Source organism: Micromys minutus, assembly GCF_963924665.1.
Source record: "Micromys minutus genome assembly, chromosome: X".
NCBI classification, from domain to species: domain Eukaryota; kingdom Metazoa; phylum Chordata; class Mammalia; order Rodentia; family Muridae; genus Micromys; species Micromys minutus.
Window position 1 is genome coordinate 101,243,396 of NC_137970.1, and position 16,309 is coordinate 101,259,704.

Here is a 16,309-nt window from a genome sequence, read left to right on the forward strand (position 1 = left end):
GAGGGGAGGTTGGCGCCTGGTACGCGCCCCCCCTACATCTGGCAAGTCTTTGACAGAAACAGTAACACCCCCTACACACTCACGCCCGTGCCCCGTGTCTGCCTCCGTTCAGCTGCGTGGGGGCCCTCCACAAGCCACTGCGTTTACTCGTGTCCTGGCAGTGCCTTCCCCAATTCCTTGGGCACCAAAGAGTGCACCTGCTTACTCAGTAAGACTGAATACCTCTTTTTCCTAAGACTTGGGTGGGGGGGTAGGGAACCACAGCGGTGCCGGGTGTCAGTGGCTGTGGAGGTGTGAAAGAGGTATCTCGGATCCCCTACCCCTTATTGCTGCACGGGACTCGAAACTCTCCTGTGACGCCTGAGGGTACAGTGCTCTTTGTCCTCCTTAGCTGTGCTCACTGCCCACCGACCCGGTGAGCTCTAAGTGGGGCCGGGAAGCCTGATAATCCATCACAGAACTGGGGACAAGAAGGGAAAGCTACCCTGAGGTGGTGTGCTCCACTCTCCTCATCCCTTCCCTGTTCTGATTAGGCTTTCTCCCTCCAGTGTGTCTCTGGGGTCCAGCAGGGGAGGGTCTAGGCGAAGGCGCGGCACAGTCTGAGCCTGCAGTCCCAGATCCCACACACAGGCAGAAGGAGACCTCTCAAGGCTGGCCCATTCTCCATTTCTTCCCTCTTAAGCTTTTGTGTCTGTGCCTTTGAGCTGAAAGGAGGGTGCACTACGGAAGGAGGAGGGGTGCCTGGGGTGAGAGCACCCTCTTCACGCGCGCGCGCACACACACACTCATACACGTTGCGGGCGCACGCACACACGGGCGGACACACACTTCCAGACGCGCGCACGAGCGCACACACACACACACACACACACACACACACACACACACACACACGCTCACACACGCACAAAGCTCTCTTGCTTTGAGCGCACTAACGTGGCCGCTTTCTTTGTGTGGAGCCCTCGAGTGGGGTTGGGACCCGGGTCCTGTCCCGGGGAGATGGCGCAGCCCATCCTGGGCCATGGGAGCCTGCAGCCCGCCTCAGCTGCTGGCTTAGCATCCTTGGAGCTCGACTCATCATCGATGGACCAGTACGTGCAGATTCGCATCTTCAAAATCATCGTGATTGGGGACTCCAACGTGGGCAAGACCTGCCTGACCTTCCGTTTCTGCGGGGGTACTTTTCCAGACAAGACTGAGGCCACTATCGGTGTGGACTTCAGGGAGAAGACCGTGGAAATCGAGGGCGAGAAGATCAAGGTGATCCAGCTGGTCAGGTCCGGGCAGGGAGGAACCTGGGAGGGGGTTTCCGCCTGAGGTATGTCGCTAGTGATAATAAATGACTAGCTTTGGTTGTGTCGCCACCTGCCGAGCTCAAGACCCTGGGCACATCCACAACCCTTTTAGCGTCTTTCCGGGGGCCCATCCCCACCTAACCCAAAATTTCTGGCAAACCAGAGTGGTTGCCTTTTTACCCTTTGCCCCTGCCTGACAGCTTTGGCCTGGAGAAGCAGGTTTGGAATTATCCTCAACCCTAAGTGGGAGAGAGACACCTCTGAAGACAGGAAGGCCTGAAAAGTCCTAGTTTTGTGAGATGGATCTCAAAGCACTTTATAATACATTTTGAGGTCTTTTATCTTTTCTCTCTTTTGGGTGTCAATACGCTGAGGAAAAAAAGTCATCCTGGCTAAGCTCTGTGGGAATTCATGGGGTAAGGGTAAGAACACTGCTTTATTTTAAATTTCAGTTTACATTTGAGACTAGAGCTGAGTTGGGCTGGACGTGGGGTGGAGGATAATTGTGTCACAAAGCCCTTTAAAAAATCGAGACACCATCACCCGCTGGCTCTTCATAATCTCCAAGAACTTGTTGGGGGCAGTCTCTCCTAGATTCTTGCTGCTTTCCCCGAGTGGGGTGAAGCTACCCATTACTCATTCCCCTGGTATTGTCTACAGAAGGCCTGTTGGGAAACAACTTATCTGAGAGTCAGGGGAAGTGCCTTGACTCCCTCTCCATGGTTTACTAAATAGACCAAGTACAAATATTTTTGTATGTTCATTTAGAGTAGTAAAAGAAACTCAGCAAGACAGGCTATGTCAGGGTGCTAAGAGGGGATCACAGGAAGCAGGGGATAGATAGCAACGACAGCTTTGTGCGTCATAGAAAGCTTCTAAGAAGACATCAGGACTACTAAACACCAAGTCCTCTAGACTCATGGCTGGCCTTTCTTGAGTAGGACCCCTGGGGGGCAGAGATGAAGGTAAACTTCTTGCTGGTCAAACAGCTGAAGGAACCACATGTCCTGTCCTGTGCTCTGAGTGACACAGACAGGACCCGGTGAACTGGAGAGAATGAGGAAACGTCCCAAATTGTGCAAGATTTCTTGGTGACTGAAATGATTACATTAAAAAAAATGACTTCAGCAGATGAGCCAAAACCCTGCACAGGTGGAAGGTAAGGAGAACCCGGGTCCAGGAGTTCTCATCTGTTTCAGCTCTTCCCAGTCCTTTTAAAGCCAATGCGGGTATCTGTCCTTATCTTTTTCAAGGACTCTTCATGTTGAATGTTTGCATGGGTCAGGGCTTCCTCCTCCACAGTGTCTAGTTTCTTTAATATATGGCTACAAGACACTGGAACGTCTAAGACATCTTTTTAAAAAAACCGAAGTAGAAATAAATCTAAGGATGCATTTTGAAACACCTTCCAAATCTTTCATGTTTAATGTTAGCATTTATTTAAGATCAAGTGTTACAGTGAGCTAAAGAGTTTGCTGGGCTTCAGAGGTGGGGCAGCATGTTAACGCCATCTGAAGTTCGAGTGGTGGGAAAAAAAGGAAGTGCACGGGAGTCTAAGGGGGAGAGAAAGATGAAAGGGGATAAAGGGAAGAAGGGAAATGAGGGCTAGGAGGTGAACAGAGAACAGAGTCATCACCCAATGGCCTTGGGGAGGGTTTTAAACCATTACCCCACCCCCTGTACTTAACCAAACTGGCTTTCAAGTCTCTGCCAAATATCCTAGACTTTTTCTCCCCAGAGGGCAGAGCCTGTGACAGTGTGACTCACTAGAAACAGAGATCAGCACATCCCATGCAGATAAGTGCTTAATATGGGCTTTGGGGGGAAGATGATATTTTCCAAGAGGACAAAGCCTTGCAACACAGTTCAAGGAGGAACCTTCGAGGACAAATTTGTCAAGAAATGTCATTGGAGTGTAGGACCTGGGACATGATGACCTTGCTCCCCTTTAAGCTGTTGAAACACTAAGGACAAAGCTGGCAGGTGAGAGACCAGAGTGTCCATGGGAAGATGGCAGAGCCTGGCAGTTGGCAGGAGATCAAGAAGGACATAGATGTGCTTCCTGCTTTTCCTGAAAGAAAAAAGTGCCAAGATATGAAGATGACTACTAGTTTCAGTTGCCCTTTGGGGGAGAGAAAGGTGCAGTGTGATAGCCCCAGAGTTCAGCCAGCAATAGTAGTCTGTCAGATTATAAGTAGAAGCCACGGCAGGGGACTGGTAGAGACTCCTCACTATCTTTTCTCAGTTCTAGAGTAGTGTATTACCTCTCCTAGGCTTGCCCCCTTGTGTCCCTGGAGTGGCACATACGACTATCTCTTTTGGAGAATGCCTGAATTTGCTCATTCAGAGGACTCCGTTATTCCAACTCTAGCTAGATCTGATGCTTTTAGCCTCCACAGATACATTCACTCATGAGCACATACCTACACATAATTAAAAATAATAAAAATAAATGTAAATGAAATAAAAACCCATTTATTAACTAAACAAAGCCCAAGCTAGGCATTTTATGTCTTATTTGATACAACAACCCTAAGAATTAAGATTTTAAAATATTTTTAATTTTTAAAATCGACAGTGTATGTCTCTGTCTCTGTCTATGTCTTTCTCTGTTTCTCTCTCTCTCTCTCTCTCTCTCTCTCTCTCTGTGTGTGTGTGTGTGTGTGTGTGTGTGTAAAGGTACATGGTGTTCCACAGAGCATGGTAGAGTTCAAATGACAAATTGCAGGCCCCATTTTTTCTTTCAGAAATTAAAGTCAGGTCATTAGGTTGGGTGCCAAGTACTGAACCATCTTGCCAGGGTAAAATTGGGATTTTTTTTTCATTCTCTTTTGACAGATAAGGAGACTGAGTTTGAAACAAATGAAATACCTTGCCAGAGATAGTTTGTTATTGCTAGCATTTCAATTGAGATCCAGAGTCCATGTTCTTTATATTGAGTTCTACTTTAGAAGGCAATCTAGGGCTGAAGAGATAGCTCAGTGGTTAAGAGCACTGACTGCTCTTCCAGAGATCCTGAGTTCAATTCCCAGCAACCACATGGTGGCTTACAACCATCTGTAATGGGATCTCATGCCCTCTTCTGGTGTGTCTCAAGACAGCTACAGTGTACTCACATACATAAAAATAAATAAATACATCTTACAAAAAGAAGGCAATCTAGTTTACTAGGATTGGGAATGATATGCTACCAAGCAGTCAGTCTTATTGTGCCTAGGCAGGGAGTTCAGGCTATGGTCCAAGGATCAAGGAGAACTTCCTCATTCAGGAGGTTTGGGGGTGAAGTCCAGTGGTAGAGTGTGTTTAGCATATGTGAGACTTTGGATTATATCCCCAGCGCCACTAAAGAAGTGAAAAATAATTATACAAAAAAAATCTATTTTGCTTGTACTCAGAACCCACAACTGAATATTCCAAGTTGACTTTTCATCCCCTGACTGTCTCACTGTAGGTATAATATATACAGGTGTCCAGAGATAGAAAAGAACATTGGGGCAAATCCCCTCTGATCCAAAATCCTCATTGTAGAGATAGGGAACTGGAGCTCAGAGAAAAAAAAAAGTGACTTACCTAAGATCAACTGTACAATGCCGGCCTCCTAATCCCTTTTCCGGTGCTCTTTCTGGGTTTCACACTGCCAGGCTTAGGAGAGTACGTAAGTCCTAAGTCCATTTAGCCCAGAAGGTTGTCTGTGCAAGCAACATGGTGGGACACCACATACGAAAGCTAGAAGCTTTTTCTGATCAATCTAGGAAAGATGGAGACATCTTCCAACTCCCAAAGGAAGGGTGGAGCTTCTCTTAATAACCGTTATGCATTATGTATGTGTCACCTACAGGTTTAGCTAAACCATATTGTGTCTGTCTCAGCCTAAGAGTATCAGAAACCAAAGAATAGGGTGGGGGTGGATAGACATTGTTGAAACATTCTTGGTAAAATTACAAGTAGCTCTTTTGCCTAGTTTGGGTACTCCCACATGCCCAGCACCCCCACTGTGGGTTGCCTATGTCTATAAGCAGGCATGGGCTGGACTGTAGAGTTCTTCCTATCTGCTGATCACTGGGGAAAACACTTTCCTGTGCTATGTTACTAAGTGCAAGGAGGCTGAGCTCAGTGTTCCTTACAAGCTCCCTGCAGTCAGAATGACATCATATCTGTGGGGGCTTCTAAGCTTCCATCTTCTGTCAGCTTAATGATTAATTATCCATCACTGTGTGTTCCTTGTTGTCTTCCCCTCTCCTTCTCTCCTTCCATCCTCTCTCTTACCCCTTTCCCTTTCCTAGTCCCTCTCTCTCTCCCTCTCTCTCTCTCTCTCTCTCTCTCTGTGTGTGTGTGTGTGTGTCTGTCTGTCTGTCAATCTGTTTTTGTCTCTGTCCTTTTTATTGCCACATGTCTCAGGTTCATGTATGTGTATATCTTAGATACACATGGAACAGTCCAGTTAATTAATAAAAAAATATTTCTTTTGAACTTTCCATATCCACCAAAGGTTGTAAATGCTTTTTGTCCTCACTTATGCCTTCTGCCATTGGCTTTCAACAAAAGAATACCTATGGTTCATTTATAGAATGATGCCAGCTATGTCCCCTGAGGGAAAAAATACTTAGGTCAGCTAAGAGACTGTTCAGGGGTTGGACGGCTTGCTGAAACTCATTTGGGCAGATATAGTTCTCAGGAAATGGTTAAAAAAGGCAGTTTCTCTGTGGCAGCTCTCCATACTGTGCCCTCCCCTCCCCCAGCCTTCATCTCTTCCCCATTAATCTGGGCCTATCCCAAGCCCGTCATGGCAAATTGATACATCTTTCTCCCTGTCCACCCCACTGGCTGCCCTTTGCCCCGTTTCAGCTTCTAGAGCCAAGCTTGCCAGAATGAGAAACAGTAGGTCCAAGGCCCAGTCCGGAAAGTTTCTGTTCTTTCTGAAACAGTGATAACAGCTAATACTCACTGAGCACGACCCCTTCTACCAAAGCCGTTTCTTGTGTGTCATCTCATTGGATCACCCTAGCAACCAGGGAAGCTCGTGTGCCCATTATAGAGATGAGGAGAGTGAGGTGGCAAGACTGAGGATTTATACTGAATGATGGTCATCGATCAGTCCTACCAGATGGATTTCAACATTTTTAACCTGGAGACTTGCTCGCGTCTAAATTAGAGTGTTTGTCCAGTAATAAAATTATAGTCCTTAAAAAAAAAAGAAAAAATCTGTATATGTTTAGGGTAGATGCATACACACATATGTATGTATATATATGTGTGTGTGTGTGTGTATGTGTGTGTACACTATATATGCTTTAGAGATAAGATCTTATATAGCCCAGACTGGCCTGCCTTGAACTCCTTATGTAGCCAAAGATGACCTTGAATTTCTGATTCCCCTACTTCCATTTCCTGAGTGCTAGGATTTCAGGATGCCCCACTAGGTAAGGACTATGTGTCACTAGGATTGAACTCTGGGTCTCATTCTTGCTAGGCAACACTTTACTAACAGAGCTATACCATCAGTCCCGCTCTCCTTTTCTAAACATTTTATTCTCAGTTGGGCTCCACGAATACAGAAGGGCAACTATAAACAGTCTTCTTTCCACCCAGGCCTGACACATAAATCTATCTACATGGCACTACACTGAATCTACATGGACAGCCAACAGAGTGAGAGCAGCTAGAAAGACAGCACACTGGCTTCTAGTTAGTAGCTGAGCAAATGAATAGTCATTCCTTAGCTGACCCTCACTCTCCTCATCTCTATAATGGGCACACGAGCTTCCCTGGTTGCTAGGGTGATCCAATGAGATGACACACAAGAAACGGCTTTGGTAGAAGGGGTCGTGCTGAGTGAGTATTAGCTGTTATCACTGTTTCAGAAAGAACAGAAACTTTCCGGACTGGGCCTTGGACCTACTGTTTCTCATTCTGGCAAGCTTGGCTGTAGATGTTGAAATCCTTTCAGACCCAGCTTCCTTCTCCTCCAGTGTCTTTTCTTAGAGTTGTACCTGATTGTGTTACCAGTTTTCATCTGAATCCACTGAAGAATAGGGCGAATTTGCTTTTGTTTCTTGGCCAAGAATCACTTGGTTCTGAAAGTCTTGTGAGACGACAGGGCGAGAAGCCGAATCAGGCTTAGTGCGTTTGAGGGCGGAGCAAAGGAGAAGAGCCAGATTGTTTCTTATTCCATAAGCAATACATTAAACCAAGCACTTTTGATCATTTGCATTGAATCAAATATTTTAAGAGATAATTTAAAACATGAAGAAGGGGGTGTACAAGGCAGTAGGTAAACAGTACACCATTTTATAGAGGGCATTTGAGCGTCCATGGTTTGGGCACCTGGGGGTTCTGGAATATGTAGTAGGCAGCATCTTGCATAGCCAAGGAATGGCACCAAAGCATACCCGCACAATTGCACTTACTCACTTCATTTTCCAGATGGGGATGCTGAATAAAGGACCCACAGCTAGCACGAGATTTGGACAGAGATTTTCATTGCAGTTGGTCTGACTCCACTGTACCCTACTGGTCCTCTGAGAGTGATGAGGATCTCAGGCATGTGTAGCTAAGGAGCAGGCCTCTACCATGTCTACTGGGAAGGAAAGAGAGGGGAGAGGGAGGGAGGGAGGGAGGGAGCATCTACTTTCACTTTTTAGCAAGGATGAAGGGATTGTGAGACTATTGAAGACAGGAAAACACAGAGAGTCCATTCCATGTGCTCAGTGAGGCCTGACTGATGCACTTCCTGTTCAAAGGCGCTGAAGCCATCCGACCTAGTTTTCTGTTTTCTGCTGGGTGTAGCCTGCTTCCGGGCTTTAGTCTCCTCATGGCCCGGGTGTCCAAACTTTGGATGTGGTTTCTATAGAGCAGGGAGGGAGAAGTAACTACTCCTGAACTACCAAGTCTCTGCATCATAGCTTTCTTTGTAGCTTTGGAAAGGTGGAGGCGGTCTCCAGCAGAGGGGCTCTCCTTACAGTTTTGGGGACTTGAGTGGCGTACACAATTAGGACGCCAAGGAAAAGTCAAGCAGTCAACCTTACTCAGCTTTAAACACCTCGCACATTCCCACCCGTGTTCCTGCAGGTATTTTTAGCATCCTGAGCTCATGGTGTTAAAGCATCTGCCACATGCCTTAGGGCCGTTAGGAATTCAGCTTCACTCAGAGGCAAGAGTTAAGACTACTGGAGACTGGGGGTGGGAAGTGGAGATCAGGAGCCAAGTGGAAATGATATTCTTGGACTAGGCCTGTTTTCTTTTCCCTGACCTCCATCCCTCTCCCCATCTGCCTCTCTTTCTTCCTGTTCAGAGCACCAGAGAGGTAGAAGGAATAAAAAAAAAAATAGATATATTTTTGTCTCTTCTTACAGAAACAAATAAACCTTTGAGGATTTTTTTTTTTGGTTTTGTGTGTAACCACAGTCAGATGCTTTCTCTGAAACGGCTTTGGCAGATACCTGAACTGTCCAGTGCTGGGAGTTCTAGTGGCTCAGGCCAGGACTGCTTTTGATCGCCACCACCTCAAAGATGTACAGTCCAATGCTGAAAAATACTGCTGAGTTTAGTCAGCAAGGGAGCAGCACTCATGGACACAGAGCACACATATCTATTCTAAATGCTATGATGTAGACCCAAAGTGCAATTGCTAAGAGAAGTTAGACACGATTTGCAGGTGTGTGTGGGCGGGGGAGGGGGACGGTTTGAAGAGATGGCTCAGTATTCAAGAGCACTGGCTGCTCTTCCAGAGGTCTGGGGTTTCATTCCCATCACCCATATGGTGGCTGATAACCATTTGTAAATCCAGCTCCAGGGAACCCGAATTCTTTGACCTCTGCAGGCACTTGCATGCACGTGGGGGCACAGGCCTACATGCAGGCAAAACACTTGTACACATACAATATAAACAAATGAATAAACGATGAATAAATAAATAGTTTAGAAAACATGTTTGAACCAGGCATAATGGCACATGCCTTTAATCTCAGCACTGGGGAGGTAGAAGCAGGTTAATCTCTGAGTTCAAGGCCAGCCTGGTTTACAGAGTGTGTTCCAGGAAAGCCATGGCTACACATAAATATACGGTTCCCCCCAAAAATGCCCCCTCCCCCATCCCACTCCCAAAATTCAGGATGATGGTGGAGACACCAGTTAAGTCTTCAAGAATGGGTGAGATTGGGATCAGGAAGGGGAGGCAACCAGATCTACTGTGGAAGGATGAGCAAGTGAATCAGAGTCACAGAAAGATGTGGCCAAGTAGCTTGAACGTAGACTGAAATAGGTCAAATTAAGAGTGAATGAAATACTTGCATTTGACACCACATGCAGTTAGATACCATAGTCTCCTGAAGAGGCAGATGCAAGCAGGGGTTTAGGTGACTATGGGACAGCAGCACTCATAGGGCAATGGAGGGGAGACATCCAGAAACCTAATGACTCCTGGTGTTCACGGATGGGGAGAGGAGAGCCTGGCCCAGGGTCCATGAAAATCTAAATAGAAGCTGAAGGTGGTGACAAATTACAGTGACTGGGACAGAAGGACTGAGGCCAAGCCAGGCTATAGTGAGCCGTCAAAGCAAAAGTCACTAAAAGATCTTGGAAAATGAAGGAGAGCCTGGAAAATGGAAACCGGTGTTCGGAATGATGATCTTAGGAGATCTTCAGTCGGCCAAGAGTCAATTAGATTCCAAAGATTAGACACAATGACTGCTAAGTCCAAATAAAGACTGCATACTTCATGTGAAAAGTCACAGTCGTCAAATTAGTGGCCACAACAACATTTTGTTTCTTAACTGAGAATTTTATAGGGTCTGGAGATCATCATTCTGAGCGTGAATGTCTGTTGCCCCAGGCCTTGCATATATAACAGAAAATAAAATTGGACTTGAATATACGTTGACTCCCAGAGTAATCCCCCTGGGAATTATGTCTGTGCATATGCTACTGATACCAGATTTTTCTCTTCATAAATTGGCCTTTATCCCAAAAGCCAAGATGCAGAAGAAAAATAGAGCGAATTTAATTATCTTTTACATAACAAGGAAGTGAACTTAAAAATAAATTGAAAAACAGGCATGGTGGCTCGAACATGTAATTCCAGGTTGGCTGAGACAGGAAGATCATGGATTTGAAGTCAGTCTAGACTGCATAATGAGATCTCAAATACATAAACAAACAAACAAAATTAAATAAATAAATAAATAAATAAATAAATAAATAAATAAATAAGACTCGATGGTGAGGATTTAAACACTAATTTCACTTTTCTGGTGGGAGGAAAGCAGGCTCTCATATAGCCCAGACTAGCCTCCAACTTGTGTTGTAGCTTAAGCTAGCTGGACTCAGTCTTTCTTGTAATGCAAAGAAGGTGCACGCCTATAATCCAATAGCTCAGAAAGGTTAGTCAGGAGAATCACTAGTTTGGGGCTAGCTTGGGCTATATAGCAAGTTGGAAGCCATCTTGAACTATATATACATTAAGACCCTGTCTCAAAACAAAAAAACAAAAAAACAAACAAAAAAAAACAAGTATTTACTGTATTCAAATAACCATCACCATTCTGATGTATACGATTCTAGACTTTTCTACAAATATGTTTATGTTGTATATTTTTGGAAATTGAGACTATTATCTATCATATGAAACAGATTTGGGACTGGTTAAAAACTGAGCACACCAGCCCTGAAATGTTCTTTTATATGTTTTTTCTCTTTCTCACTTTGTCTCTCTGGTCTTTTAAGACAGGGTTTTGTCATGTAGCCCAGGCTGGTCTTGAACTTTCAGCCATCTTTTTGCCTTAATCTTGTGGATTGCAGAAATTGCTGGAGTTGCAGGTGTGAACTGAGGCCAACATTACTGTGTGTGTGCTATTCCCGTCCTGGTGAACGTTGTTTTCCTCCAGGAGCAATAACACTGTGATGAAGACAGTCTCACAGACTTTGAGGGCATCCTTTCAATGAAAGCAGGATTACAGGACTTAAGAGTTGTGAACATCTTTAAGATTATTGATAAAATTGTCATATTGCATTCCAGAGAATTTGACCAATCTGGGTACTATTTTTTTTTTACTAATTTTTAAAAGATTCATTGTTTTATGTGTATGAATGTTTTGCTTGCATATATGTGAAGTGCACTAGCCTGGGGCTAGCCAAAGTCAGAATAGGGCATCCAATCCTTTAAGACTGTAGTTACAGGCCGTTGTGAGTTAGTAACCTTATGGGTGCTAGGAATCAAACTTGGGACCTCTTCAACAAGCGCTATTAACTACTGAGCCAACTCTCCAGCTCTTGTGTACTATTTTTATATTACAATCCTTTAAACTTCTCTCACCAGTATTTTTATCCAGAAAAAAAAAGAAGAAGAAAAGAAAAACACCTAGAAAACTCTAAAACTTTTTCTGGGGTCCATACTGCCAATCTGTCAAGAAGTTCTTGTTATATCAGGACTTGTAATCTCGTTTTCTTTTTTTTTTTTTTTAAACAACTTTATTTTACAAAACAAAGATAAATGTACAGATTTTAAACATTTTTTGCTTAAAATTATACATTTTTGTCAGTACTTTTTTCAGATTTTAACATAATTTTTACATAAAACTATATGAATATATTTTTTAGTCAGTACTTGATTTTTTTCAAGGTTTGATAGTATGCCTTGAAAACTTAATAGTTACAAAGAGCATAAAGTACATGTAAAACAAAATGTAACATGGAAATAGTTAAAGTAACCTCGTTTTCTAATGCTTTAAAGAATATGCATTTGTTTTATTCTTTTGAGACAGGGTTTCTCTGTGTAACAGACCTGGCTGTTTCGGAAATCGGTAGTTCAGGCTGACCTTGAACTCAGAGATTCATCCATCTTTGCCTCCCGGGTGCTAGGATTAAAGGCACCACTGCTCGGCTCAGACTATGCTTTTTCTCTTCTGCTCTTGTTTCCTTTTCTGACTTTACATTTGGGTTTTTGTTGCAGGTTCAGGTGTGGGACACAGCAGGACAAGAACGCTTCCGTAAAAGCATGGTTGAGCATTACTACCGCAATGTGCATGCCGTGGTCTTTGTCTATGACGTCACCAAGATGACCTCCTTCACCAACTTAAAAATGTGGATCCAGGAATGCAATGGGCATGCTGTGCCCCCACTAGTCCCAAAGGTGCTTGTGGGTAACAAGTGTGACTTGAGGGAACAGATCCAGGTACCCTCCAACTTAGCCCTAAAATTTGCTGATGCCCACAACATGCTCTTGTTTGAGACATCAGCCAAGGACCCCAAAGAAAGCCAGAATGTGGAGTCAATCTTCATGTGCCTGGCTTGCCGACTGAAGGCCCAGAAATCCCTCTTGTACCGTGATGCTGAGAGGCAGCAAGGCAAGGTGCAGAAACTGGAGTTCCCACAGGAAGCTAACAGCAAAGCTTCCTGTCCTTGTTGAAACCAAATGGTGTAAATACTCGAGAATTAGCACTGAAGTTTTTTTTTTTCTTTCCCTTTTTTTCCCTGTGCCTGCATAATGCTTACACCTGCTTGTTTCCATAAAAACTAATATCAAAATAAAATTTGTATAGATTATCACGTGGTTTTGTGTCTTGCTTTCTTCCAGGAAGACCTTTTCGTTTGGGGTGCTGCCATGAGAAAGCAGAGGCTTGCATCTGATAATAGTAGAAGTCCATCACTGAGTTACATATCCACCCACACGGGAGGCTTTTTGACAGTCAAAAGCCTTTTGTTTGTCTGTTTGCATGTCTGCTTTGTTTTCTTCCCCCAAGACGGGGTTTCTTGGCATAGTCCTGACTGTCCTGGAACTCAGTTTGTAGATGCGGCTGGCCTCAAACTCAGAGATTCTCCTGCCTCCGTTTCCCAAGTGCTAGGACTAAAGGTGTGCGCCACCCTGAAGTCTTGAGAGGAGATATGGATTTAATGTTTTTCCCGGATTTCCGAGGTATGTGCCTTTGATGCTCTGCTTCCTTTTCTAACGTGTAAAAATAGGCGGCTTCACAATCCTGGTTCTTTCACAAAAACTCCATTCCCCACACATTTATTTCATCATGAGAAGTTGATGTTTGTTCCCTGTAAGTCTAACAAATACATACTATGCAAAGAATGCCATGGAATATATGTCACAGGAAGACACATCCTGTCCAAAGGTCGCCATGACCCAATTACAGAATAACAAAATTACTTAGAAACAAGAATTCAACAACCGGGGCTGGTAAGATGGTGCAGTGATGAAAAGCACTTGCTGTTCTTGCTGAGGACCAGGTTCAATTTCCAGCATCTACGTCATGGCTCACAACTGTTTGTGACTTTAGTTTTAAGGAACTCATGCCTAATTCTTATCTCCTCTGGCACATGGTGCACATTCAGGTAAAAACACTCACGTGCATAAAATAAATCTTTTAAGAATAATAGAATTAAGCCAGGCAGAGATGTAGATCTCTGTGACTTCAAGGCCAGCCTACCTTACAGAACAAGTTCCAGGGCAGCCTAGGGCTATTCTATTACCTAGAAAAACCTTGTGTCGAAAATCCAATAAAAAAAGAATCAGACAATAGTGAGTATAAGGTTATGTTGTAAGAATATAGAACACTGTACACTCAACACCAGTGACTGCTTCCAGAAAAAGATTGTATTTATCTTTTTATGTTTTATTATATTTATTTATTTGTGTGTGTGGTGTGACAAAGCATGCCAATATGTGTGTGGAAGTCACAGGACGGCCTGCAGGAGTTGATTGTCTCCTTACACCATGTGGGTTCCAGGAATTGAACTCAGGTCATCAGATATGGCAGCAGCACCTTTACCCACCGAGCCATCTCTCCAGCCCATATTTTATTTTAGTTTTTAAATGGAAACTAGGAAAGGGCATTGAGTCAAAAATAAAATCTTCTAGAAATCAGACAATCATTCAAAGGATATACTTTTAAATCATACAAAGCAAATATAGTATTATATATGATTTTTTCAAATCTTTTTTAATTAAAATTTTTATTGGATATTCTGTGTTTACATTTCAAATGTTATCCCCTCCCCCCCACTCCCATCCCTCCACTTGCCTCCATGAAAGTATTTCCCCTCCCAACCACCTTCTCCATCTCAGCGCCTTGGCATTCCCCTACACTGGGAAACCGCACCTTCACTCCATGAATTTATTTTTATGTTAAATAAAAATAGGGTATTTGCTCCTTTGGAGAAGGCCAGTTTATCTCCTGAACTACCTTTAAGTTTCTCAAGGATCCCAGCATGATTCACACAGTGAAACCACCTGGGTTAATCCAAATCCTTTGGCTGCCCCATGTCCCTAAGGGGCTATGCAGGGGTGTTAGGTTCAATGAAACATCTCATTCGGGATTCTCTTGAATGAGTGGTTCTCAAATGCTGGTTCAAGCTAACTGTGGGGTCGCAAATGGCTGCAGTGCAGATTTCCAACCCAGTCTATTTAGAAACTCTAAAATGGGGCTCAGAAATTTGAATTCTTAAAATGTTCACCGATGATTCTGTGGTGTCTCCATGGCTCTTTGTGTGTACCTTTCTCTAAGCTTTCTGACAAGCTCTGAAAGCAGAAGCTACCTTTCTTGAGTCACAATAGTAAAGCCAGCTGTGTGAACAATAGGGGCACTCTGGGTTTCCAGGGAACCCAGCTGGGTGAAGTGGATCCTTTCAGGCTCTAAGCAAGAAAAATGAAACTATTTTGGTCATGCCCATTGTCCGTGGGCTGTTTGCCTGAAACTAGTAGGTAAGAGCCTCTTAACTTCAAGAGACTTGGGGAGACTAATCCTGAGTATACTTCCACTCTGAGAGCCACTCTAGATGCAAGAGACAAAATTGGCTCTGGAGGGGAGGAGCGCATGTCTAGCACACGCCCCCTGCTGGTGAAGTTAATTAATGCAGCAAAGTGGGTCTGTTCTTGAACAGTGTCTGAATTTGCTCAAGCTGCAGGAACAAATCCTAGTCCCAACTCAGGCATTTAGGCAACAGAAGCTAAAATAGTCTTACAAAAGGAAATGGCCTGAAGGTGTTCAGGAATTACTCCGTCAAATCGCTCTGGTTTCACTCTCCCCAGGGAAGCCTGTTAAGAGCCATGGCATAGCAGCAGAGTGGACAATCAGGGAGATTAAAAAACCAACACTTCACCTGTGCTGGGAACAGATAGGAAGCCAGGGAAAGTGACTGGGCATATTGAGTGCCTTTGAATCAGTGTCTCACTCTGTGCTCAGGCTACCCAGGAGCTCACATATGATGCAGCTGAACCAGAACAAGAAATGAACTTTGTGCTTACCTCCGATTCTGTGATTGGTACTTACTTCTTCCCCAATAAGTAGTGTGACTTTGCATTTAATCTTAGAAGAAGCTTTAAGCAGAATCATGGGTAAGAAACCTGGCTGACTTGAGCCTACCCAACCCCGTATGGAAATCCGATAAAGTGGTATCAGGCGGCAGTGGCACATACCTTTAATCTCAGCATTCAGGAGGCAGAGGCAGAGGCAAGCAGAGCTCTGAGTTCAAAGCCAGCCTGGTCTATAGAATGAGTTCCAGGACAGCCAAGGCTACATAGAGAAACCTTGTCCTGAAAAACCGACAAATAAAAATATAAAACCAAAATCAAATAAACGGGAGCTACCTCCGATACTGTCCTGAGCATCCTTCCAGTGACCTCACAGAGTGGAATCAGACTACTCGACAAAGAGGTTAGCTCTATTCTTCTTAGTTTGTGTGTGGGTTCCTTGGCAAGATCAATTCATACAAGAACTGATTGACACAATCAGTTCTTGTCAAGATCATTGATTTTTTTTTCTCAGTTAATGTTACATGTACACAGAAAATTTCAAAACACCGGATTCTGAAGAAATGACCCAAGCATGATTGATGCATTCATACTTTTTAGGTCAAGGATAATAAATCTGTAAAGTTTTATTTTTTTATATCTGAACTAGGTTATTAAATCCTAAGGTTGTCCTTATAGAGGTACGTGGTAGGGATGTAGTCACTACTGGAAGATAAGGGTTATGTCAAAGAGTTTGTTTATTCAAGGTCACTGCAGCCTTAAT

The 16,309-nt window shown here is 43.9% G+C and overlaps 1 protein-coding gene across 3 annotated transcripts; it reads left to right on the top strand.

The window, feature by feature from the left end:
• Positions 1 to 999: 999 nt before the first annotated feature.
• RAB33A (RAB33A, member RAS oncogene family) lies at positions 1,000 to 12,696 on the top strand (the record flags this gene model as incomplete). Of its 3 annotated transcripts, none has more annotated exons than XM_080909942.1 (2): positions 1,000 to 1,260; positions 12,241 to 12,696. In XM_080909942.1, 2 exons carry the CDS (start codon positions 1,000 to 1,002, stop codon positions 12,694 to 12,696), a joined length of 717 nt encoding a protein of 238 aa, XP_080766068.1. The 3 variants fall into 3 exon arrangements, with proteins under 3 accessions (XP_080766068.1, XP_080766069.1, XP_080766070.1); XM_080909943.1 differs by having other exon boundaries at positions 12,247 to 12,696; XM_080909944.1 differs by having other exon boundaries at positions 1,000 to 1,277; positions 12,241 to 12,349.
• Positions 12,697 to 16,309: the final 3,613 nt, after the last annotated feature.